General features: G+C 36.3%; 2 protein-coding genes across 7 annotated transcripts in view; one reads left to right on the top strand and one right to left on the bottom strand.

Moving 5' to 3' along the window:
* The window catches only part of GIGYF2 (GRB10 interacting GYF protein 2), a 145914-nt gene that overhangs the window by 53616 nt on the left and 67655 nt on the right, over positions 1-24643 (top strand). For 5 of the 6 annotated variants that reach the window (XM_045794109.2, XM_045794111.2, XM_087864414.1 and 2 more), the window contains 2 exons: positions 2506-2617; positions 3447-3487. The exons of the other annotated variant lie outside the window; for it this stretch is intronic. In XM_045794109.2, the coding sequence (XP_045650065.1) occupies positions 2506-2617; positions 3447-3487 (153 nt within the window). The remainder of the gene's footprint in view (positions 1-2505; positions 2618-3446; positions 3488-24643) is intronic. 6 annotated transcript variants of the gene reach the window in all.
* Positions 8403-17917, bottom strand: KCNJ13 (potassium inwardly rectifying channel subfamily J member 13). Its single transcript, XM_045794114.2, has 3 exons — positions 17801-17917; positions 11757-12232; positions 8403-9959 (listed from the first exon to the last, which is right to left on the bottom strand). Exons 2-3 carry the CDS (start codon positions 12214-12216, stop codon positions 9337-9339), a joined length of 1083 nt encoding a protein of 360 aa, XP_045650070.1. The 5' UTR covers positions 12217-12232; positions 17801-17917; the 3' UTR covers positions 8403-9336.

Raw genomic sequence — 24643 nt, forward strand, 5'->3', positions numbered from 1 at the left:
TAGAGGGCTCTCACATATTATCCTACATTCAAAATTTAAACAGGGCATGTGCAAAAGATAGATACTGGGAGAAAAGTGGTGACTTAATTAACATTGATGTGAACAAATGGCATGAAATTAGCCAAATGAATGAATTGACTTTGGGAAAAACAGTTCTAACACCATCGTTCGAACTGTGATTTCTTTTCTAATGATTTCATAAGACCATTAATCTGGTTTTGTCTTTTTCACTTAGTACTTAATTTTAACTTCTAAATATCATGAACTAGTAAAATTTAAACAAACCAAATGGGCGGGGAAACAAGAAAGTTGTCATCTTTCCATTTTATCTGGTTAAGATGTTTAGTAGTATAGCAGTCTACACAGCTGTGAGCCACATGTCTTCATCATCATTAAAATGAAGTGGGGTGTGTGTGTGTGTGTGTGTGTGTGTGTGTGTGTGTGTGTGTATTTTAAAAGGAAGTATATTTTATTCTCCCAAAGTAATCTGGTGAAATCTCAGACAATAGGGCAGTTCTTTAAATACTTAGCTGTGTGGAAGATTCATCAGGTTATGTATACTTGCTTTTTCTTATATGAGAACTATATTTATAAATGATTATGGTGCTTGTACTTTGAAGGTTGTTCCTTATGTTTTACAAACGGAAGAGCTCTAGAATCTGATTCTTTTTATGTGCCCACTCATAAAGCTTTAGTCTGATAAGGAGGACCAGCACCGATGCTAGTTATAACTGGCAGAAAATATTTTGTCTGTGGTTTGTTTTCATCTTCACATTTCCAAAATAAAACTCGTTGTCAGGATGTCATATACTTTTAAGAGAAAATTGTTCTCTTTAGGAGAAGGGACTTTCACCCTAAGAGTCATCACTGTGGGATATACTGCAGTGTTATGTTTGCATTATACTGTTTTAGGATTTTAGATAAAATGTGTACATTTCCTAAGGAGAGAGGTACTGAAACTGGGAGTCTACTTTAAGTTGCTATAAAGTTAGATTGACAAAACTGGAAGGTAACTTTAAGATTATTATAGTTCAAGCCTAGTCCTCACTTTCATTTTATAGATGAAGAAGTGGATTACCTGGACTAGTTAAAAGGGTGCCTATTGTTCCTAAGATTACTCACATACAATTGTGTGCATTTCATAATAAGGTTGTATGAAGTACAAGTATATTCTGAGTCAGGTTTTGATAAATTTTAAGCAAGAAGTAGAAATCCTACTGGATATTTGCAATCATTATTCAACTTAGTTGTTTTTAGCTTTAGAGTGCATTTTTGCTTTTCTTCGAGATTTACCATCATTTTTCTTTCGGTGGTTTTACACTGTTAAAGAAGTCGAGCAATGGATGGTGCCTAAGATTTCATCTAAGTACAGCCCTGGACTCCCCACCCTTTCCCAGTTTTCTTACCTGTGTGTTAAATAACAAGTGGTGCATGTTAGTTGAGAAAACCTGACATTGCACAAAAAGTATAAAGCTAGAAGTTCATATTGCTTTCTGTCCCCAGACCAGCAATTGAATGTATATTTTTCTAGACTCTTAACTGTGCAGCTCTATCATTTATATAAGTGGAGTTATTTTTTTAAGTATTGTTTTTTGACATGCTTTTGTCAATCCACAGGATAACGTAGATTTCTTTTAATGTCAGTGTTTTATCTTCTGTGACTTCATAGTGTTCTCCCAAATTATTTTATCAGAATTAATTTATTGATTAGGTTTATCAGAGTTAATTCATTTATTGATGAGGTTGTTCTGGTGTTTTAGACTGCAACGAACTCCTTTATATGTGTATTTGTGTATTTCTGTTAGGATAAATTTTAGTTAGAATCGTTGAGTCAGATTTTGCTAGATCTAAGCACATTGCCTTCAGTAGAGGCCAGTTTACACTTGAACACCTAGAGCCTCTCAATCCTTTCATTTGGCACATTCTCACCAGCCCTCTGGTTCATATTCAGTCCTGATACTTTCCTTATTTGAAGACTTGAGCAAAGGGGAAAGAGTGCCTTTGTTGCTATGGAATATCCTTTAGGGAGTTAGTTCACAAAGTTAATAGACCCTTTTAATTATAAATTATCCTTTCTTTGGAGTTAGATAAATTATTTTAACATTTATGCTTGGCTTTTATGCTTTATCTGCTCTCTTCCCACGCCCTCCAGATCTTTCATTTTTGTTGAAAATAACCCAATAAAAGGCTCAATTTGTAGTAGTAGTTTGTTGATCTTCTTAGAATTTTACTGTTGAACTTTTAAAGAACTGAATATTGATGCTGTTTCTTGTTCAGGACTGGGACTCTTACATGTGTTTCTAACTTGTTTCTTTCAACCTCCTGTAGTCTAGCCTCTTCAGTGCCATTATTGGTCTCTCAGGTAAAGATCCATTAGGCCTTGCTGAATGTTTAAATGTAGACCTTCTCTTTGTGTCGAGACAGAACTTCAAAGATTAATCTTGGTGTTGAATATGTGCCAAAGTTGACATCTGAGTATCATTTTTTCTGTTTTCTTATTTTCAGGCAGAGGCAGAGGTGAATGTGGTTTCTACCAAAGAAGCTTTGATGAAGTAGAGGGTGTGTTTGGTCGAGGAGGTGGCAGGGAAATGCATAGGTCACAGAGCTGGGAGGAAAGGTAACTAAAAGATCCAGATCTTGGTATAAAGGTTTCTTCATGTAAAAAAACATGTTTTTCTGCTTTCTACAGAGGAGATACTTGTGCGTATAGTTATACAGTTTCATTTAAAAAAATGCTGTTAATTGAGTATTAAGCTGTAAGAAGTTTTTAAATGATCCTTATTTAAAGGAAGAAGCATTCTAAATAAATAGGTTCATATGTTAGTGCCAGCATGGATATTTCATAGTTAATCAGATTGGCTGTTTGATTAGCTTTGAGTGGGAGGCATTGACAATTGACATTTTATTGTTTGTTGCTGTTAGTCAAAGCATCTTCTCTGTTCTTTGTGGCTTTATGTGATGTCTGTTGATGAGGGAGGGCAGTTGCACAAAGTTGTATGTACAAAGATGTCCACTATGATGATGTTTATAATGTAATTAGAAACAAACCAAACAGCTTAATATCAGTGTGGCTTCTTATATAATGGTATATCCACACAATAGAATATTATATAACCATTAAAGTTAGATGATTTTGAAAATATTTAATGATGTGGGAAAATACATTTTAAAAGCAGTATATAAAACTATGTCTAGCGTATATCTAAAATAAGTCATGTATCTAATTTAAAAATCTCTAATCTTGGTAAGTGAGATAGTGGATATTTCTGTTTTCATCTTTGTGCTTTTGTGTATTTTCCAAATGTTAGGCAATAACCATGCATTTGTTTTATAATTTGAAAAAGAAAGCAATGCTATTAGACAAAGATAGGGCAGTGGGTGTCATGGATGGGAAATCTATTTATTACTCTCAAGTCTTGTTTGAAAACTTATTTTATCTTTTCTAGAGGTGACAGACGTTTTGAAAAACCAGGACGGAAAGATGTAGGTAAGGCGTGCTTACTGTTTTGAAGTATTTTTATCTGGATTTCCATGAAAACAGTTTGTAACAAGACTCAAGCATACAGTTATTAAAAATTGACTCAGTTACCTGCACCTCTCCAGTAGATGGGGTTGTAGCATTGCTTGCATTAATTCCATGGTTATTTGAGGGCTCTTTTGTATGAAACCAAGGGTGATGAACATAACCATTAGGATTTACTTGGTTTAACTTTTTAGGTTTGTGTGTTCTTTGCAAGGCGTATATTCTTTATTAAGGCTATCTTGTGAACTGAAATTTCAGTCTACTAACTCCCTTTTTCCAATGTAGATACATCTCACAGAGTGAGAAGAAATAGGGAAAATGCTAGAATGCTTGTTTTTGTATCAGAGAACATTGAATGTTCTTACTTTAGTTTTTTTTTTAAGATTTTATTTATTTGTCAGAGGGAGAGAGAGTGAGCACAACCAGGGGGAGCAGCAGGCTTCCTGCTGAGCAAGGAGCCCAATGTGGGACTCGATTCCAAGACACTGGGATCATGACCTGAGCCGAAGGCAGAGGCTCAACCGACTGAGCCACCTAGGCATCCCAATTGCTTTAGTTTTTTATTCATCTGTTTTTTTTTTTTTTGATGTATAATCTTTTTTTCCCCTTGTTTTGAGATGAGAGCAGTCAAAATAAATTAAAGTTAAGTTAGCCACTGACTTAAAAGGTACATAGTAAGAGAACAGGATTTCAGTGTTTGTGGTAAATTGATCGTAGTTTTATATTAAAGAATCTAAATGTTAAGATGGGCTTTCTCACTGATTAAAGGTACTACCTTCCAAACTGCAGTAAGTATTAATGTCTGAGAGGAAAAAGAAATGCTGATTCACAGTAATGTTGGAGAAAATCACCTTGCAAGTTCCAAATTCCCAGAAGTGCCCGAAAAGTTCTCCAGAGTATGATTACATCATACAAGAGAAAACATTTCTCAAAAATATGCTGAGTATGAAAATATCACTCACAGACTGATTTGCAGATTTTATTTAACACTGGTAGTTACAACAGTCAGCTTTGCATCACTGTTTCCATATCAGATTCATTTTAGCATATCAGTGATTTAAATTTCTCATTTATTAACATGGCATCAGGAATGATCAGTTGTATTTATATTAATGAAAAGTTGTTAAATGAGTGTAGCACAAAGAAATTTGGAAGACTGTGTAGATAACATATTGTTAGTTAAATGGCTTTACTTGTAGACTATTGGATAAATACTATCTTGGGACATTTTTTAGGACGTCTGCTTCCATTCTTGTCTGATTCAGTACTTTTGCCAGTGAATATGGAGAGATAAAGAGGGGTAGTTTAAAGAGTATAGGGTTTTGAGTCAGAACATCACGGGTAATGTAAGTTCTCAGATATTCAGTCTCCTAATAAATGGAGGTAAGAATGCCTTACAGAAGTTTTAAGATTAAATAAGAGTATATGGACTAATTTATTCGTTCAACAGTTATTGAATTTCTACTCTTATGATAGGCCTTGTGCTAGGTGCTGTATAAATATTCCTTTTCTTTAGATGACAACATGTTGTTGTGTGATCAGAATTTCAAATCATTCAGCATTTAGAGGGATAGCTGTAGAACGGAACAATGGAACTTGAGATCAGAATTAAGATGGAACAAGAGATCAGATCTAATCAAATGGAAGTTTAACAGCAGAAAATGCCAAGCAAGTCTCACATAAACTCTAGAATTGGAGATATGATGGAGTAATGGTGTCATAGCATCCTGCTGGGGAAAGGCACAGCCTTCTCAGCTGACTGGGCTCAGTGTTAAGTCAGCAGCAGGATGGTGCCGAGCGCAGCATTTACTAGAACTGAAGTGTCCTCATGAGGCAGGCGCTAGGGACACCCGCTGTCTTTTATGTTGACACAGGACAGCTTAAGTATTGCGTGCAGTACTGGGGCCATACCTGGAAGGGATCCATATGTTGGATTAGGATGTTTGGGGCATTTGACCCCTGTGATGGGGGATGCATGAAGGAAATGGGGCTGTTTACACAGCAGACAAGTCTGTGGTCAGGACAGGGTGGGGAGGAGGGTTTTTAGGGTTACTCTCTGCAAATATTTACTTAACAATCATAAAAGAGGAATTAAACTTGATCTGTATGAATCTAAAGGGCAGGTTTAAGGAGGCAGAAACTCGACACAATTTTAAAAGGGTCTGATAGAGCTGTCTGAAAATGACCTGAGTTGCCTGGGAAAGCAGTGTTTTCCCTGTTAAGATAATAGCTTGGTTTTAACTGTGTGACACATAGTCATACTTTGGTGGTTTGGATAGAGTGTAAAGTTCCTCTTTCATCATTATTTTAACTATATTAATTCAATCTGGGTAAATTCCCCAACCACTCTCTATTAAAAATATAGGGTTTTGGGGGTACCTGGGTGGCTCAGGTCATGGTCCTAGGGTCCTGGGATCAAGCCCTGCATCAGGCTCCCTGCTCAGCAGGGAGCCTTGCTTCTCCATCTCCCTCTGCCTGCTGCTCCCCCTATTTGTGCTCTCCTACTCTCTCTCTGTCAAATAAATAAAAATAAAATCTTTAAAAAAATATGTATATTTAAAAAAATATATAGGGTTTTTTCTTTGTCCCTATAGGTATATCTTTGAAAAGATGAGTTCCATAAAGCTAAGTTGATGTGAAGTGGTTAAGAATATAAGGTTTTTCCTACTAAAATATCAGGGCAAGTTTCACATACATATGTTCAAATCATAGTGGATTTTATTGAATATTTTTTGACAAATGCTCACTTCAGATTGTATTAACTGTGCTGATAATTCTGAGCCTTTCTTTTTATAAGTAGTCCACTTTTGTTGAAGGTATTATAGATGAAAGAAATCTCATAAATGCGTTTTGCACTCTTCAAGAACGGTAGTACTAAAGTAATTTGTTGGGACAGAGTGACATATTGGTCAGTTGTGAGATGTCCTATGACATCAAATTAAGATAATTTGGGTCCTAAAGGTTCCAGAATGACTCGTTGGGTTTAAAATTAGAGATGATTCATATCATATATTTGCTTCTTTAATGGAGGGAAATGTGTGTGTTCACAGATATCTGGGCAAGAACCCTGCATATCCCCTTGTGAACACAGTAAGGGGGAATGTGGAGGTGGAAAGGGCCTATAACATCGGAATTATAATTGCTATTCAGTAGGTTTGGTTGCTGGAGAGGATGAGATCGGTTCCGATGATGATCTTGTAGTGTGATTCTGTGAGGATGAAATTGGAAGATCATTAAGAAATAAAAATTGATTCAGTTGATACCAGTAGATTCAGCCCATTGTGATAGCAGTTAGTGCATTTTGGTGTGAAATACTTTAGAGTAGACATTGCAGCTTTTGGTTATAAGGCTGCTGCCAGCAGTAGGTATTACGGGCTTATACATATATAAAACTAGACCTTATGATTTTTAGTAACTACTTGTCTAGTTTGTTGGGATTGTCATGCTATCTGTATTCGTTTCCTAAAGCACTTCTAAAGTTAATTCCAACATGGTCTTCCTAGTCATGTATCTAAGATAACATCCACTGGCCTCCCAGGTGCCCCAGGTTAGTGAGCTAAACAGCCAGGAATTAGGGCTGCTGTTCCCACCTCCCAGTATTTCTCCCCTCTTTCCATTTGCACCCCCTTCTCCTGAAAGGATAATGATATCTTGGCAGAAAACTTAATCCTGTGATTCTGTGACATAAGTGAAAGAATGATGAACAGTGCTTTCAGAAGCTTTCAACCACCAAGTTTTTGATTGCATTTCTAGTTGTCTGCTTGTGAAACACTTACGAAGTAGTATTAGTATACCAACAGAGTTGTTTTGGGGAGTGTGTAGGGAAGTCACGTCTAGTTTTCAGATGCAGAGCTTGTATGTGTATAGGGTACTTTGAGAGTTCTGTGACTTGAATGGAGAATGTGCCGCATCTGCAGCGAGACTCATCCCAGATCTTGCTCACTTCCTGGTGTTACTTTGGGCAGCTTCACTTAACAGGTAGAATTGTGATCTGTGTAAGTGATGCAGAGGTATTGGGGAAAAAAACATACCATGTAAATCTTTGTTACTACTTTATTTTCACAGGTTAGGTGAATCTGGTTACTTTATTATAGAAATAAGAATTCCTGCTGTCTGTATGTGTTACGACAGTCCTGAGTTGGAAAAAAGAAGTCTGGTGTTCTGACTAGCGTTTAAGAATACCTAACGTTTCCAAACAACAAAGTTTGCAATAATTAAGTTTCTGTGTCCTTGATATTTTTTTGCGGTTATCACTCTTAGACAACTCCAGAGTTCTTTATTTTCTTTTCCTTTTGGTCAGAGAGTAGAAAAATGTGACTTGCTACTCTGTCCTACTCTTCACCACTGATTGCCTTTACTAGGCTCGTGTTTATTTCATGGGATGATTCCTAGCTGGATCATTACCGGTGGGGAGGGTTAATCTTTCAGTTTTCCTACTAAACCTGAATAAGGGGAATTTCAGAAAAGAAGAGCAAGTCACAAATCTACTTGAATTCTGATAGGGTGACGTTTTTGGTTTTTGTTTACTTTGAGGACAGGTGTTTTTTTTTTTTTTTTTTAATCAAAATGAAAAGTATGCAGAGAATGGTTTTAAATTAAACTGGAGGTAAGGGAAAGGGTTCATCTAAGTATATGTAAAATAAAAATTGAACCAGAGAGCGCATAGTTTTCATTAAGTATTAGACTTGGTAAGAAATAATAGAGTTTATCTAGTCCAGCCTCCTACTGGTGAATAAACACTCATTTTGTGTTTATAGAAAAAACTATTTGAAGTTGGAAACAGGAATTTGGGTTTGAAAATACTTTGTTGCCTAATTTTTTTTGCTTTATCTATTGAAGATGTTTTTCCTGTTTGAATGATATATAACTAAACCTTTATATCTATAAAAACTTAAATATATTTGCATTTATGAGTTACTTAGGGTGTCATTTTTTTTTATACCATTGGCTGGATTATAGGTAAGAAGAGAATGTTTTTACTTAGGTCAGAAGCGATTCAAATGAATCATTGATGATAATTTTTAAATCACTATTTGATTATTATGTAAGGTGGCTTTATAGTAGATAGACTTTTGCATCTCCTTACAAAAATACCACCTTATAGAGTTCATTCAGGCTGGATCTCTTACTTGATCTGATCACTTTCTGCCACAAATACATGAATATGTGCATGTGCTTGAGTATCATGCTCAAATGCTTTGAGAGCTATGTATAATAGATACTTTGCTGTTTTGTGTGTGTGTGTGAATTTTTGTTCTTAGATGTTAAAAATTAAGGGAGTAATACTTACTCCAGTTTTGTAGTATGACGAACCAGAGCAATGATCTTTGTTGTCTTGAAAAAAATAACAGTTTTAAAAGGATGTTCATTAAATATTGTGAAATCATCATTCTACCCAGGGAGCTAGGTTTAAGACTAGACTGTTTCTTCTACTTACAGATGAAAACGAGAGATTTGTAGTTGATTTTAGAGTTTGGCTGTGTTAACTTAATTGTCCTGTTTTACCTTCATTAGTGGTATCATACCACTTTGTTATAAATCCACCAACATTTCTGTATAAATATCTGTTATTTTGAGATGCATTGATTTCAGCAGATAACCACAGATACAAACTTTAAAGGTAGAATGTTATATTTCCAGAATGTGTATTGTTAGCTCAGCCATTTTTATGGGCATAGGCTTGATTTCCATGATGTAATCAGAGATGTAATCAGCATTGAAAAAAGAGAAAACATGAGATATGAAGGAAAAGTAGCTGCGTAACTGGCTGGGAATATTTAATACATTAAAAAATAGGGTGTAATAGAGACGTCTTATTCTGTCAGTCCTGTTTCCGAGATCTGAAAATTGTCCATGCTTTGTCCATTGATACGGATGTCCAGGTCAGTCCTGTTTGGGCTCTTGGAGACCAGAGGAGTTGGAAGTTCAGGAACAGTCTTGTCAAAATTCTCCATCTTGATTTGATATTCACCTTTGGAACCCCGGGTCAACAGAGATGCAAAACAGTGATGTAACATGATCTCGGAGGGTAGGTAGGACGTCCTCCTTTGGCATATTTCTCCAGTGCCTTCCTGCATTGCTGAGAGGAACACAACTAATTCAAAGTGGGGAGGACTTTCATGCTGGAGCAGAGTAGCCAGAGGACTTGATGGTATAATAGAGTGATAGTAGGTTAGTGGAAAGATAAAGAATGGACATTCCTCAGAACTGATGCCATCAAGGTGGAAGTCCACACTGGTCTGGTTGAGTTCACCGTTTTGCCTTTCCTGATAGAGTACAGCTGAGACCCGGACGCTGGTCAGAGGGCTAGGTCTAGTGTTGGCCACTTGGAAAATTAGATTAGGTTTGCCGTCTATGTGAGCTACTACTGCTAAATCCGTAAAGCGAATTGAGAAAGCTCGATTTTTTGGCCGGGCAATCTTCGCCACAAAGGCACCTAAATTAGAAATCATTGAATTTTTTTTAGAATGAACTCTTGAAATATGAATACCTTTTCTGAATGAGAAGGGTGTATCAAATAGTTAAACATTTCTTGATGTCATGCCTTCCAAGTGAGTCAAGAATTGATGAACACATTAATTTGGGTAGTCTCATTTGCCTGAAGGATTTTTTAAAATGTACATATATCATTATTTAAAAACTGATTTCAGAACGGTTAAGCACAATTCATTTTGTTACATAGAAATGTAACTTTGTCTTCTCATTTCTTACAAAAATCAAAGAATGGTCATTTATTATATTTCTGCCCCCACTTAAAAGTAACAGAAAATAAATGAAATCCATTTGTAATGAGATTATTTCAAATTGAAGTAGAAATTAGATTCAGAGTAGAATGATTTGGGCTAGGGAGGGGACCAGTAGAATGAGTGATACATTGAGCACTTTTTTTAACTTTGAAACTTATATAACCCTCTCCCCTTTTTATTTTAGAAGGCTCTGGCTCTTAGGTGATTTCAGTGTACCTTTGAAAGTGTATCTTCTGTGTGCCCTCAAGCTGTAGGTCAGGATTTCTTAACCACTTTTGTGCCACAGATGTTGTTGGCAGGCTAGAGAGATCTGTGGACCTCTTAAGAATTACGCTTTAAAAGCACAGAAATAAAATACATATGAAGAAAACCAAATATACTGAAATTGAGTTGAACATTTAAGAAATTATGGTAAATTATGGTACTATATGTGCTTTTTTAATGCCGTAAACAAAATATAGTGATGGGTTTAATAGTGTACTTTTGAAGTACTGTAGTGTCATAGGAAAATATCTGTCATTTCTATTTTTATCAAAGTTACCAATATTGCTGATACTATTGTTTTTTGTTGTCTACGTTTATGGTGGAAGGAAATGGCAATTTTCAGTTAGGGGCTAGTGAAAAAAGATGCAAGTTTTTCCTAAGTTCATGGATCCCCTAAATTTTATTTAATGACTAACCCAGTTTAAGAACTCCTGTAGGGAAGTTAAGTGATTTGTTACAGATTATAGAACCAGTTGGCAGCACACTGGACTTCATTCCAGATCACCCTTCATTTGGCCCATTACTTACCTTTTCAGATTATTATTGCGTAGTGTATTAAAGCCAGGTTTTCTTTTCAATTTGTTTTTTGATTTTTAAACTGTATATATATCACTTATAAAAGTGACACTAGCCCTCCTTAATTAGAGGAAAGTCTTATTTGTTATCAGGTTTATAAATAAAATCTCAATCTTTGCAGCCATATTTCCAGTAAGGAAATATACTTACTTGATCTCTAAATATAATGCTGACTGTTGTGCTCTGGGCTCACTGATAATGAGTAAATGTTGAACAGATAAACTCAGAGGAGGAAATTCTAACCCAGTAAAGAAAAAAAAAAAATCAAATTCCTGTTAGGTAAAATGATTGTCAAATATGCATTTAACGTATTTATCCGCTTACTTGACAAAGTATTTAGCTTCTCTGAAAAATGCCTTTTTAGACCTTTCGTTAATATTTTTTTGGTGTAAGATACTGCTGCAAGTTAGTGTCATAATGGTCCCTTTTTTCTTAAGGAGTTCCAATAGGTAAAATTTAAGTGTAGAGTCAGGTTTCTTAAATTTCACCTCTCATTTGGCCCTAGACTTTTTTTTTTTCAATCTTTGATATTACCTGCTAATAATGCAAATTAAATTATTCTACAACACAGTTGCTTATAACTATTCCCTCTCCAAACCACTTGTAATTCTTTTTTTTTTTTTTTTTTTAAGAACAAAAACAATTACCTGTGATAAAAGCCTCTAGCATGAGGCCTAGGAGCATTTGTATGGCAAGTAAGGCGATTGCACTTGGACAGTCACCACTGGGGAACATGGTACCATAACCAATTGTGAGTTGTGTCTCCAGGGAGAAGGAGAATGCAGCTGTGAAACTGGTGATGTACTTCACACAGATAGTGTGGTTTTCAGGTGGGGCATCATGATCTAGTTCCAGATCACCATTCATCTCAGCTAGAACATACCAGAGCACTGCAAAGACAAGCCAGTGGACAACAAAAGAAGCAGAAAAGACCAACATCATCCAGCGCCAGCGCATGTCCATTAGGATTCCCCAAGCGTCTCGCAGATATGCAAGACCTCTTTGAGCACCATCCATTTGAAGTGTGCTGTGGCCATCCTTGGTGACCATCCTCCGGTATCTCTGAGTTAGGAGAGGAGCAATAACTTTGCAATTACTGCCATCCATCTCAGGTTGTAATTTTCTGAAACCAAGAATAAATTAGTAAGCTCTTAACTGTTTTACAGTTAATATTAATAAATTCTGAGACCTCATTCACTTTCTCCTTTTTTTGGAATGCTTCCCTAGCTATTGGGCAGGCTTTTCCAGTCTGATAGCTCGCTCTCTTTTCTCTTCACGTGAGAGGGGCATTTATTGACTAAGCCATTCATTTGTACCTAATCATGGCTTGCCTTAGGATATCTCTTATTGTTTCCTTGAATGACTGTTAAAATATAGTGTGGCATTTTAATATTTCCAAGTATATTTCAAAATCCCTGAAGGTTTGGGTTATGGTTCATGTCTCTTTGACACCCCTGCCTCTTTCTTACACAGGTCCAGGCATAAAGTATTTATTGATCTGACTAAACATTATGTGTAAATAACAATTTTTCATAATTAATAATTATGGATAATTCGTAATTAAATAAGTTAAATATATGTGTTCCTCTGTGTAAATAACTAGAAATCATTTGGAAATGTAGTGTTAAATTGTCTACAAATGTTTTGAAGCTGAACTCTGTGCTAGGACAGGACTAAGCTTTTAGAGATCCATAGTTCTAATGTATGCTTTTTAATTAGCCTGTTGAAACTTTTATGAATAGGCTTTGTTTTTGTCACTTTGTGGCCATTTTCATGGATTCTTTTCTTCCCTATCTAATGGATTGCCATTCTCTGAATATTCTAGATTCTGATTAGATTGTAGGGTGGGGAGAAAATTATTTTCTTGGAAAAATAAGAAATTCTAGGTAGAGATTCCTAGATAATACTAGTTTTTTTTTTTTTTAAAGATTTTATTTATTTGAGAGAGTGAGTGAGAGAGAAACAGAGAGAGCGCGCGCACACGCACACGCCTTGGAAGAGACAGAGGGAGGGAGATGCAGACTCCCTGTTGAGCAGGACCCTGGGATCATGACCTGAGCCAAAGGCAGACCCTTAACTGACTGAGCCACCCAGGCATCCTGATAATACTAGTTTTGAAAGTAAGTAAGCCAGAAAGAAAAAAAAAAAAAGTTTTATAACCATTAAGGCACCAGACGGCAATTTAAAAAATATTTTAAAGATTGTATTTATTCACTGGAGAGAGCAAGAGAGAGAGAGAGCCCGCCCACGCGCGCAAGAGAAGGGGGGGAGGGGCAAAGGGAGAGTGAGAAGTAGACTCCATGCTGAGCAGGGAGCCTGATATGTGGCTTGATTCCAGGACCCTGGGATCATGACCTAAGCCAGAGGCAGCCATTTAACTGACTGAGCCACCCAGGCACCCCCAAATGGCAATTTTTAAAAGATAATTAATATAATTAGGTTTTAGCTGTAAACAGTTAAACTATAAATCAGTGGGTATGCTTTTCTCTGTGGCGAGAAGAAATCTAAGGTATGCTTTCTGTCTGTTGATTCTTGCTTATATCAAAGGTGTGTTAAGACATTTATGTGGAGCCTCACAGGAACAGAATGAGAAAATCAGCTTTGCTTTCTCTCTCTTTTTGCTGCAGTGCAGTGCTAGGAGTTTATATTTGACTCTGCCTATCTGCTTCGCTCAGAAGTAGATGCTCTTGAGAGTATTTACATATTCCCTTCCTACCTTTTGAATGACAGTGGCACTTAAGAAGGGGACTAGAGGCATTTGGAGCTAAGTTGTTGCTTGGGTTTGCTGGGTCCTTCCCGTGTCTAGGAACTTTGGGGCTGTGGAGACTGCCTTCCTATGATATTGGAATTGGATATTGGCTAGCTGGGTATATACTTTCCCTTCCCCCGGAGGCTAATTTAACATGTATTGGTGATATTATAGACATTCTCTTGTATTTTCTTCAGATTTTAATTACTGGTGGAATACTGGGGTAATGGTAAAAATTTATTTAGAGTGGATAACCATTTTAGTTTCATATTATAAACTTAAAAAAAGTCTTAGGTCATTAATGCTTTATAATTCATTATTTTAACAAGTGGTCATTATCATTTAGTGTATTTTTTTTCTCAGCACAGCTGTTTAATGACTAATTTTGCTAGATTCTTTAAATGTTTTAGGAGACTATATCTCTGTCATTTTGAAAGTAAACAACAGAATAATAAAATTTTCATAGGCATTGTGCTTAAGTACCTTCTGTATTGCATTATCTCTAATTCTTTGGTGTCTCAGCAAGATAGACTTTTTTTTTAAGATTTATATATTTGAGAGAGAGGGAGAGAGAATGTGAGTGGGGGGAGGGGCAAAGGGAGATGGAGAGAGAGAATCCTTAAGCAGACCCCATCCTCCCAGCCCCCGCTGGTTGCAGAACCCCACACCAGGGGTGGATCTCAGGATCCTGAGATCATGACCTGAGCCGAAATCAAGAGTCAGACATTTAACTGAGCCACCCAGGTGCCCCAGCAAAATAGACATTATTATCCCGGTTTTCAGATGAAGTCACTAAGGATTAGGCAGAAGAAAGAAACATACACTAGGCTGATGGGGGCTTTAGATTATTTGTATTATTTATCCACATCTGGCTAACTTTACGGGTTAATTTTCGTACGACAAGAAGCTATTTAGAAAGTTTGGTGAAAAAAATCTTTCCCAAGATGATTGACATTGTATTCATAAGAGAGTCTTTCTTTTTAATTTAAAGATTTTATTTATTTATTTGACAGAGAGAGAGACAGCCAGAGAGAGAGGGAACACAGGGGGAGTGGGAGAGGAAGGAGCAGGCTCCCAGTGGGGCAGGGAGCCCGACGCGGGGGCTCGATCCCAGGACCCCAGGATCACACCCTGAGCTGAAGGCAGACGCTTAACTACTGAGCCACCCAGGCGCCCCACATAAGACAGTCTTTGACAGCCATATATTTAGTACTTCTAGTAGATATTCTTCTGATCCCCATAACTATCTCAGGTATCTATCTTAAACCATTGTTAACCCCATACATGGTTCTTACGACAGTAATGATTAATAATATTAACCAGTATATATTGTTTATTATGTGGGAGGAATTATACCAAACACTTGTGTTAACTCATGTGAAGCCAGCAGGCAATGTCTGGTGCAAAGTAACCTTTCAGTCTTGGTTGCTTTATTAGTATTATAAATAATGTTCCTTAACTTTCCCAGTAGTAAGTACCATTATAATTCCTATTTTACAGATAAAGAAACTGAGGCATAGTGAGTTTTCTAGGATCGCAAAGGTAGTAAGTGTTGATGAATCCCATACCAAGTCCATAGTCCAGAGTCAGTGCTATATTGCTTCAAAAATAGACATTTTGATCCTGGTTAACCTTTATGAATAATAACTACATTCCATTTGACTAGTTAATTGTTTAAGAGTCATTACAGAATATTTGGTCTTTAGGAATGTTTAGGTTTAGACCTATGATTTGTAGGCAAGAAATATATTTTCAGTTAAAGAAGGTGTCTTATAAAATTTGGAAATCATCACAGCCACAATTATTACATAGTCCAGTCTTTCGGAGGAGAGACTTGTTACATTGTTAAATTTGTATTTTGCTAGGTGAGAAAATAATTTTTAAAATATATTTTATGAAAGAAAAGGCATTTTGACACTTGAAGAAGGATATAGTAAGGAATGATAGTCGGCTGCCTTCAGAAAGGTTGTGAACCACTGCACTGTCCTTTATAGTTTCTTTCTTCTTCTTCTTCTTTTTTTTTTGTTCATTTTTTGAGGTGAAATTGGTATGTAACATTATGTTAGTTTCACCTTTGTTGTTTGTTGCTTCCTCCCTGTGTGAAAATGGCCATCATGGACCTTGCATTTAGGGAATCGCTGTCCTGGTGAATGATACTAATTGCTGATTGTTTCATAATAGTTTTTTGGGGAGGGGAAAAGTTCCGTTATTCTTGATTTTCAACTTACTTTATTAAGTTCTAAAACTCACTACCCAGGGAGATAGCCTTCTGTATATATTATAGCTAATAAAAGTATTATTTGGACTTTTTCAGGATCGTTACTTGTTACCTACAGCTTTGTAATAATCACTTTAAGCTTCAACAGTTTCATTCTTTTTCTCTTGCAGTTAACTAAATACATGGAAAAACCTGTGAACAGGGATGTCAAGACTAATATCAAGCAATCTCCTTTTTATATATAAGCCATTGCTCAATCTTGTTTAGATTGTGTTGGGAGGTGGAGTAGTTGAGAGAATAAGATTTTGATCTCCTCTTAACGGATTACCCTGAACAAGTCCATCTTTGGATTCATGTAAGCAGTATGGTTTACTATAATGAAGGCAAGGTGGGGAATCTAGCTGACCGTGCTCTGGCTCTGTTGGTTACATAGCCGTGTCAGCTGGGCAAGCCACCCAATCCCCTTGGCCAGGCTTCTTATATTAAAAAAGAGAGAGAGACAAAAGAGAATTAAATAACACAGTCTCTTAAAACTCTGTAAGTTTTAAAATTTATTTCCATTTCCCTCAACTGACAGAGGTTTTTTTAGATGATTTTTTTTCTCTTACGTGGTTTTACATCTGCTTGTACAGTATTTAGAAATTATATTATTGTTGCCTGATAACCTGTAGATTTTCTCTCCAAGTAATTTTCATATCTTTACAGGTGTCCAAATACCCACTGAATGTATTTTGTCTTGGTTTGTATTTATATGATTCTCACTAACTGATCCCAATAGAAAATAGAATTGAAGCTTGGGAAGGTTTGTTTGTATCTCTGTGTGTGGGCTGTAAAGTATTTGCTCATTTACAGACTTCGGTGGAAAAAAACACTACTTTATAAAAATGATAGTTTGGCTGCTTCAGTGGCTGTTAAAATTATGGATTCATTTTACTCCTTTGGTTTGTAGCACTTAAAATTATGCCTTTTCTGTTGCCATGTTGTAAGGTGGTAATGTAGTTCATATTAAACAGTTAAGATAATAGGCTATAAATACAAATGTTAAATGATCACATGATTATGTATTTGTTTACAGCTGGTGTAAAAACTGATTGTATAGTCTTAGAATCATCTCTCCTACCCTCTATAATTGGGGCAGACAGTGTGAGTTCTAACTCTCTTATATAAGCTCAGAGATTCTTTTATATTTTAATTTCTTATTTGTAGAAGCATCTGCTAATTTCAGTAATGAATCTATGCCTAAAAAGACAGTTAAAATTAGGCATTCATCACTTTTTTCATGGCTTAAAAATTTTTTGGGGGGGGGGTCATTTGTTCTTGTACGCTCATTTTGGTTTTCTTAATCCCTTCCAAAAGAAGGATATCTATATCTATATATATATAGATATATATATTTAAAAGCCAAGGAAGGGGGGTAGAAGCAACAAAGCCACTGAATTTTTTCTAGGGCCTCTCCTTTCTACTCATTTCTGTATTCTAATGTGGAATTAGTATACATTTAATAAAACAGGAAAATTTCTAGTAATGCTTTCAGTAGGGCTATTACTCCATTTCCAAAATTTAAGGAAAAAGAATAAAGAATCTTAATGTATGACCCTAAAGGTAGTATCTTGTTTTAAAAATCTTTTGGCAATATCTGGCTCTGTCCCTATTTGCCACTCAAATTTCTTTCTCTGTTCCCCTTAAGGAAAGAAATAAGAATGAATATTATTTCATGTACTCACCAATTCTTTTGCTGGGTCAGCCTATGTGTGCACAGGTAGGTCTTGAGGAAACTTGCAGCGTCTGTCTTTTTGATAAGGTAACTTTAATCTACAAGTCTAGCTTGTAGGTTCTCTTCTTGGACTGGGTTTACAGTTCACATTCCTCTGTTTATAATGTCGTGGGGGCTAGTTTCAGCTGAAGCTGATGTGATTGGTCACTTAGTCTGCAGGGGGGCCAATTAGCTCTGATCATGTGGAAAAGAATGCTGGTTTGTTAGGAGGTCTTTCTTTACCCAACACAAACCTTAACAATTCTGGAGAAAGCCTCCAGAACTGACTTGGAGAAGGGGTGCATTTTTTCCCTCTAATCAGGACCGGTCTTTAGTAAGTTTGCATAATCTTACTTAAGAGTTTATTTGAAAGTTCAAAGGGATAAAATTCCCTGCAAGATTTCCTTTCAGCCGTCTTTCCTTATATAGCATGTTGAAGTGTGAGATACTGCCTTTACTATTCTTTTTTTTTCCCCTCCATTTCTTTGGGGAAGATTTCCTTGGATAAGGACTTCTAGGCATGAATTAATTAATTGATTTTGTTAGTTTTCTTTTCATATTCCATCTCACTAGAATGGCTACCGCTAATTCTAGAACTGGTAATGTAGATAATTTAGTTACCTGAATTTGGGGGGGGGAGGGGCAAGGAGACAGGCTTTTTTTTTTTTTTTTTTTTTTAAGGCTATGTGCAAAATCTTAAATAACAATAAACTTAATTGGTAACTTGCACTTATCTTTCAAAAACACACCTATGTGAAGGAGCTGAAGAATTTTCTTAAGGCATGCTTTAGTAATGTTTAGGGGATGGTTTCCTGAGAAGCATATGATAACGTGCAGTAAGATGTAGTGTTCAGGTTACAGAAAATTTAACTTAACATCTAAATAGTGTTTAGCTAGAAAATGTTTGTGATCCAGCTTGTAACAACCTTGAAATGAGCTGTGAGATGGCTTTGTGTAACGCCTTTACTGAGCAGTACTTTTCTCCACCTCTGTTAGCTGCTGATTTTAAAACTTTGATCAAATGTCACATGTAAGAGGATCTGGGAAACAAAGGCCGTGATTGTTCAAAGTAGAATCATGGAAGGCCTGCTGGGAAAATTATTAATGTAGACCAATATAATGCTACTTAGAAGGTGAAATCCGCCTTTGTAGATTCCTTCCCCTCCCCCACAATTAAAAAAAAAAGTATTAATTCCTTCTTTGTTTTATTAATGCCAAACATCTCAATACAAGTTCAGACACAGCATTGGAAACTTTGACCTTCAGAACTAGAGGAGGTAAAAGCATAAAGTAGGGACTTGTGATGTGATGCTTATTCAGTCCTACACACAGTGGTAGGGAATTATGCTTTATATCAATTGACAGTTGATGGATTATGGGAGAAAAATCCAGAGCAAATATAGTGTGACATTGCCTTTCTGAAACTACGGGAGTGTATTTGCATGTGTCTTGCATCAACATTATAATAAGCAAGATGGTGAAGGATTTTGCCAAACTTAGAAGCCTCTTTCCATAATATACTCTGTTTCAGATTTGGCAGAATGATTGTCAAGAAAGAAACGTCTCAAGTAAAGAAGGGTTCTGGTTTCTTGATTTCTACAATTTGAGTCTTGCTATGGTTTATAGACAGTGATTCCTAGTTGATAATTATATGGATATTGTAGACCGGCTTTGGAGTGTCCACTCAGGAGCATAGTACTCCCATTTTAATAACCTGAGCAGTTCAGTTCGTTTCTGGTTGAAACCTCAACCAGGTTAGTTGAGATGAAACTGATATTGGCATAGATGGTATATATAAACTTCACCCTAAAACACATGGGCCCTTCTATCTAAACAGATTTACTGATTTCAGTTGAAGATGACTCTAAAACATTTCTTCTGTGAACATAAATGCTAAATATCTGTTCTTTGATTTATTTTTTATTAAAAATTATGCTTAAGCAAGGTGCCAAGACCAGGTACATTCTTCTTCTTTTTCTTCTTTTTTTTTTTTAGATACATTATTCTTTATTAAATTCAAATCTCTGTCCCTAAAGGTGTTTGATTTTCTTTCTGGCTAAGGTAATCTAGTATGTAGTCCATAACTGTGCCAACTTGTACTTGAGAGTAACAAATGCTGTAGTTGGAGTCTAGTGTCCTACCTGTGTACATGAATAATCTCCCAACTTTGAAACTTTAGCTCTGTCTCCTGTGTTCTTTCTTACGTGGTATACTTCGCTTTCTTTAGAAGCTGCCTAGTCCCTTTCCAGTTCTGTATTCAAGCCTACCTGCTTATCATCTTCTTCCCCAGAGATTTGAGGCAGTGTCTGGGTGTATACCATCAGATGACTGAACGTGAGAGTTGTAGGAATATGGGGTATATTCAGACCGCAAGAGGTATTTTTTCAAGGAGATTTTGATACGCTGCACCCCCTCCAGTCTGTCTTTTTCAGCCAGGAACTGTTGTGTTTTCAGGACCAATGTTAATGAGTGGAGTAGTTTGTAACCTCTTAGGAGTTAGGATGGGAGAAAAGTTACAAATCTCTGGATATAAGATTTAAACTTCTCCTTCCCAGCCATCCTGAGTTTTGTTTATAATTGATTATAGGGAAAAAAAGTAAATATCAACACCTGGATGGGATTTCCTTTCATTATTTTCTCTGGTGTTAGAAAATATTTTTAGTGTCGGTCAGAGACTATATATCTGAATAGAGGAATACAAAGTTTCTTACTAGAAAAATTTGCACATAAACAAGCTTCAAAGTCTGTCCCATAATTCCACTTTTGCTTTTGGAGTTTGGACACTTGTAAGTTCCAAGTCTCACAGCTGTAGATTTTATTGGCTGAGTGCCTCTTTGCTCCATCTGAAGTTTTCCATAAACACCGTTTTTGGCTGTGAGTCAAACATGCACACAGGTGCCCTTTTACTGCTCTTTCTCCTTAGGAAGTCTACTCAATTAGACCAGACTAAAACCAATGTTACATTTTAATTTAATTTTATTTTTAGAAGAATCCTATTCATACTTAATACATTAAGTCAGAAATGACCAAGTATTTACTGCCATTGGGAAAATGTTTGTTTATGTTGTACATTTGCATTTTAGCATGTTTTATACATTTCTGGTTACTGTTGCTATGAGAACATAACATGTATTATATAGGTAATATAGTTTGATCATAAAACGGTCATGTTTGCTATATTGAGTAAAAGAAAATACATTTTAAATTTGTATTTATCTTTTGAAGGTCATAGATACTTCTTTAAGACTCTTACAAAAACCTTAGACCATTTTCCCTGATAAAAGAAAACATGCCAGCATAATATGTGCTTTTGGTTTAAGGATTCATAGCCCCCAAGTTCATTTATGGACTATAGGTTAGGAATACTTGGGTCAGGCATTAAATTTGTAAATTATTCAATTACATTTACTTTTCAATCCTGTTTATCAGTTATTCTCTTAAGAATTTAAGAAGTAAACTAAAATATTTGGTTACTCAACTTTATTATCGTGCTGGTATTATGGAAGGAGGAGGACTTTGGTTTGAAATGCTGAGAAGGGCCTTGTGGGTGTCCCTCACTGGCCACTGTGGAATTCTGGAGTTTGTAGACCTGAAAGGAACTTTAGATAGCATCTTCTACGTTGCCTGGGAATGACTTTTAATATTTAGCTTTTATTTTAAATTATATCAGTAATAAACAAATGTATGTGTTTTTTAAAACAAATCATATAGATCTAATTCTCTTTGACATTTTCACTGCCCACTCAAATCTACACAAATACAAATATACTGTAATCATTTAGGTGATACAGGATTTATTTTGATGCTTTAGAGCAATTCTTGCATGCAGTGTAATTTTTAGTTACATTAGTAGTAATTGGAAATGTGTATTTTATTAGATGGTGCTTGAAGTCATTTTTTTCCCCTCAAAATAAGTTCTGGAATAAAATTTTCATAGTGAAGAGATTGGTCTTAACATTTTTTTCAGGGGTATGTATTTTGAAACAGTTTTATTATTTGTTCATTCATTCATTCATTCATTCATTCATTCATTCATTCATTCAGGAGAGCACAAGCAGGGGGAAAGGGCAGAGGGAGAGGGAGAAGCAGACTCCCACTGAGCAGGAATCCTGAGATCATGACCTGAACCAAAGGCAGACACTTAACTGACTGGGCCACCCAGGCGCCCCTTGACATAATTTCTGTTGGAAGATTAATACATTTCGTTCTATCTTCTCCTTATAGAGATGTTGGTGGTCTTTGTCTATAAGCTGTACCCATGCATAGTATGTCTGTTGCCCTTTTAGAATTTGTTAGACTTTGATCCCAGAGCTTCCTCTTTCTCCATTAGTTTTTCTAGAGTTTTTTGCTTCTTCCAGTGGGTTAAATTTGTGAGTAAACCATGATTAGGAGTTTGAACACCTGTATTCTGTTTCTGATTTGGTCACTGCTCAGGTATGTGACCTTGGGAAATTCCCCCTACAGGTATCCCTTTCCTCACAGGAACAATAGAGATGATAATGTTTAACTTAATTTTTGTGGTTATAATGATGATTAGATGAGATAAATGGATGCATTTGTTTACATGTGTGTCCCTGGGCTATGGACCTGCTGGGTAGATGCTATGTCTGAGTCTCTTCTTTATTTTTAATCCTTTGTCTTTAATTGTGTTTGTCTACATAGGAAGCACTCATGTTAATGTTTGCTAGAGGTTTAAGTAAAACGAAACAGGTAAAAAATGGTAAATTTAGTACTATTTTTCTGGGAAAATATTTGGTAGTGCTTACTAAAGTTGAATATACCGTATTTCACTCCTGACAATTTCACTTCTAAGCATATACCAACAGAAATACAAACATACACTAAATTTCATATCTAGGAATGCTCATAGCACCACAATTCGTATAGCAGAAATCTAGGAACATCCTAAATCAGCAGCAGAGTAATATATTGTAGTCTGTCCATACAATGAAATCCTGTATAGCAGTGTAAAAGAACAAGCTACTGTTCTGTGTAATATTGTGTATGAATCTCCTATAATGTTTAGTGAAAGAAGCCAGACATAAATGAATATTCCATCTGCATTAAAAAAAGTTAAAAAAGCAGGCAAAAATAATCTTTGGAGATGAAAGTCAGAAATAGTGCTTACTTTGGGAAGGGTTGACTGCAGGGACATGATTTTTGAGAACTCCTGATATTTTCTTTTTTATTTTTATTTCAGTTAATTTTTTATTTCTTAAGTAGGCTCCATGCCCAGTGTGGAGCCCAGTGCAGGGCTTGAACTCACGACCCTGAGATTCAGACCTGATCTGAAATCAAGAGTTAGAAGCTTAGCCAACTGAGCCACCTAGGCGCTCCTGATACTTTTTTTAAAATCTTGGTTATGTGGTTATATTTGCTTTATGGAAACTCTTTGAATTGTACATTTGTGATTTATGCACTTTTTGGCAAGAATGTTATACTTTAGGAATAAGTTGCATAAAGGGAGGGGGAGGAGATGCGTGAAGTCCACGTAAAAGTTCTTGAATTCGTTTCACCCTTCTCTTATGAAAATGACAGTGAGGGGTGCCTGGGTGACTCATTTGGGTGATTGTCTGCCTGCTGCTCCACTTGTGGTCTCAGGGTCCTGGGGTCAAGCCCCACATCAGGCTCTCTGCTCAGTTGGGAGTCTACTTTTCCCTCTCACTCTCCCCCTGTGTGCACTCTCTCTCACTCAAATAAAATCTTAAAAAAAAAAAAAAAAAAAAAGAAAATGACAGTGATCCTCTGAGGTGGAACTCCACCTACCTTGCACTTACTCTTTTTTCTTTTTTAAGATTTTATTTATTTATTTGAGAGACAGAGCACAAGCAGGGGAAGCGGCAGAGGAAGAAGTAGACTACCTGCTGAGCAAGGAGCCTGATGCGGGGCTCAATCCCAGGACCTTGGGATTCTGACCCAAGCCGAAGGCAGACGCTTAACTAACTGAGCCACCCAGGCACCCCCAACCTTGCACTTAAATGTGGGATGTTTTGCATGTTTGAATTACATTATTCTGTCTTTCCTTGGTTTACTGGAGAAGTTGTCACCTTAATCTTTCTGTTGCAGTTATTAAGTATGTAATATTTGACATATCAAAAAGTGTATTGCAGTTGAGGAAACAAGCACTTAGTAACAAAATTTGAACTCCTTTTTTTTTTTTTTTTTAAAGATTTTATTTATTTATTTGAGAGAGAATGAGAGAGAGCATGGTGGAGAGGGTCAGAGGGAGAAGCAGACTCCCTGCTGAGCAGGGAGCCAGATGCGACAGGACTTTATCCTGGGACTCCAGGATCACAACCTGAGCTGAAGGCAGTTGCCCAACCAACTGAGCCACCCAGGTGCCCTGAACTCCTTTGCTATAGAATTTTTGAGCTAGAATGGGCTGGTGTTCGTGTAAATTCAGGCAGCCTTACCTCAACACACGCGCACACACTTTTTAAATTGGGAATTGGGTCTTTTCTTTTTTTTTTTTTAAGTCAAGGTGTATAGATCAGAATTGGGGCCAAAATTTAAAATCAGGTGTAGTGACACCAAGATTTTTATTCTTTGTTTAGTACTGTGCTCTTCCTTATCTTCAAAATACCGGTCTCAAATTGTTTTTGGAACAAGGTATGGCATTGTCATTCAAACATGAAGTACGGGTTGAAAATTACAAGATAGTTTTCAATAAGTAGAAAAGCCAGATTTTGTTTTTTCCTATATATTCTCTATTTTTGCCTTGTTCTTCTTTTTTTTTTTTTTTAAGATTTTATCTTTAAGTAATCTCTACATTCAATGTGGGGCTTGAACCTATAGCCCCAAGATCAAGAGTCAC

Source organism: Ursus americanus, chromosome 1 (assembly GCF_024610735.1).
Source record: "Ursus americanus isolate L20-20 chromosome 1, mUrsAme1.1.p, whole genome shotgun sequence".
NCBI lineage: Eukaryota > Metazoa > Chordata > Mammalia > Carnivora > Ursidae > Ursus > Ursus americanus.

Bases quoted from the DNA above. Each gene is read 5' to 3' on its own strand.
- KCNJ13 (XM_045794114.2), bottom strand. From the start codon at position 12,216: ATGGATGGCAGTAATTGCAAAGTTATTGCTCCTCTCCTAACTCAGAGA. The intron at 9,960-11,756 runs GTAATTGTTTTT...TTTCTAATTTAG, and splicing joins GCTAGAGGCTTTTATCACAG to GTGCCTTTGTGGCGAAGATT.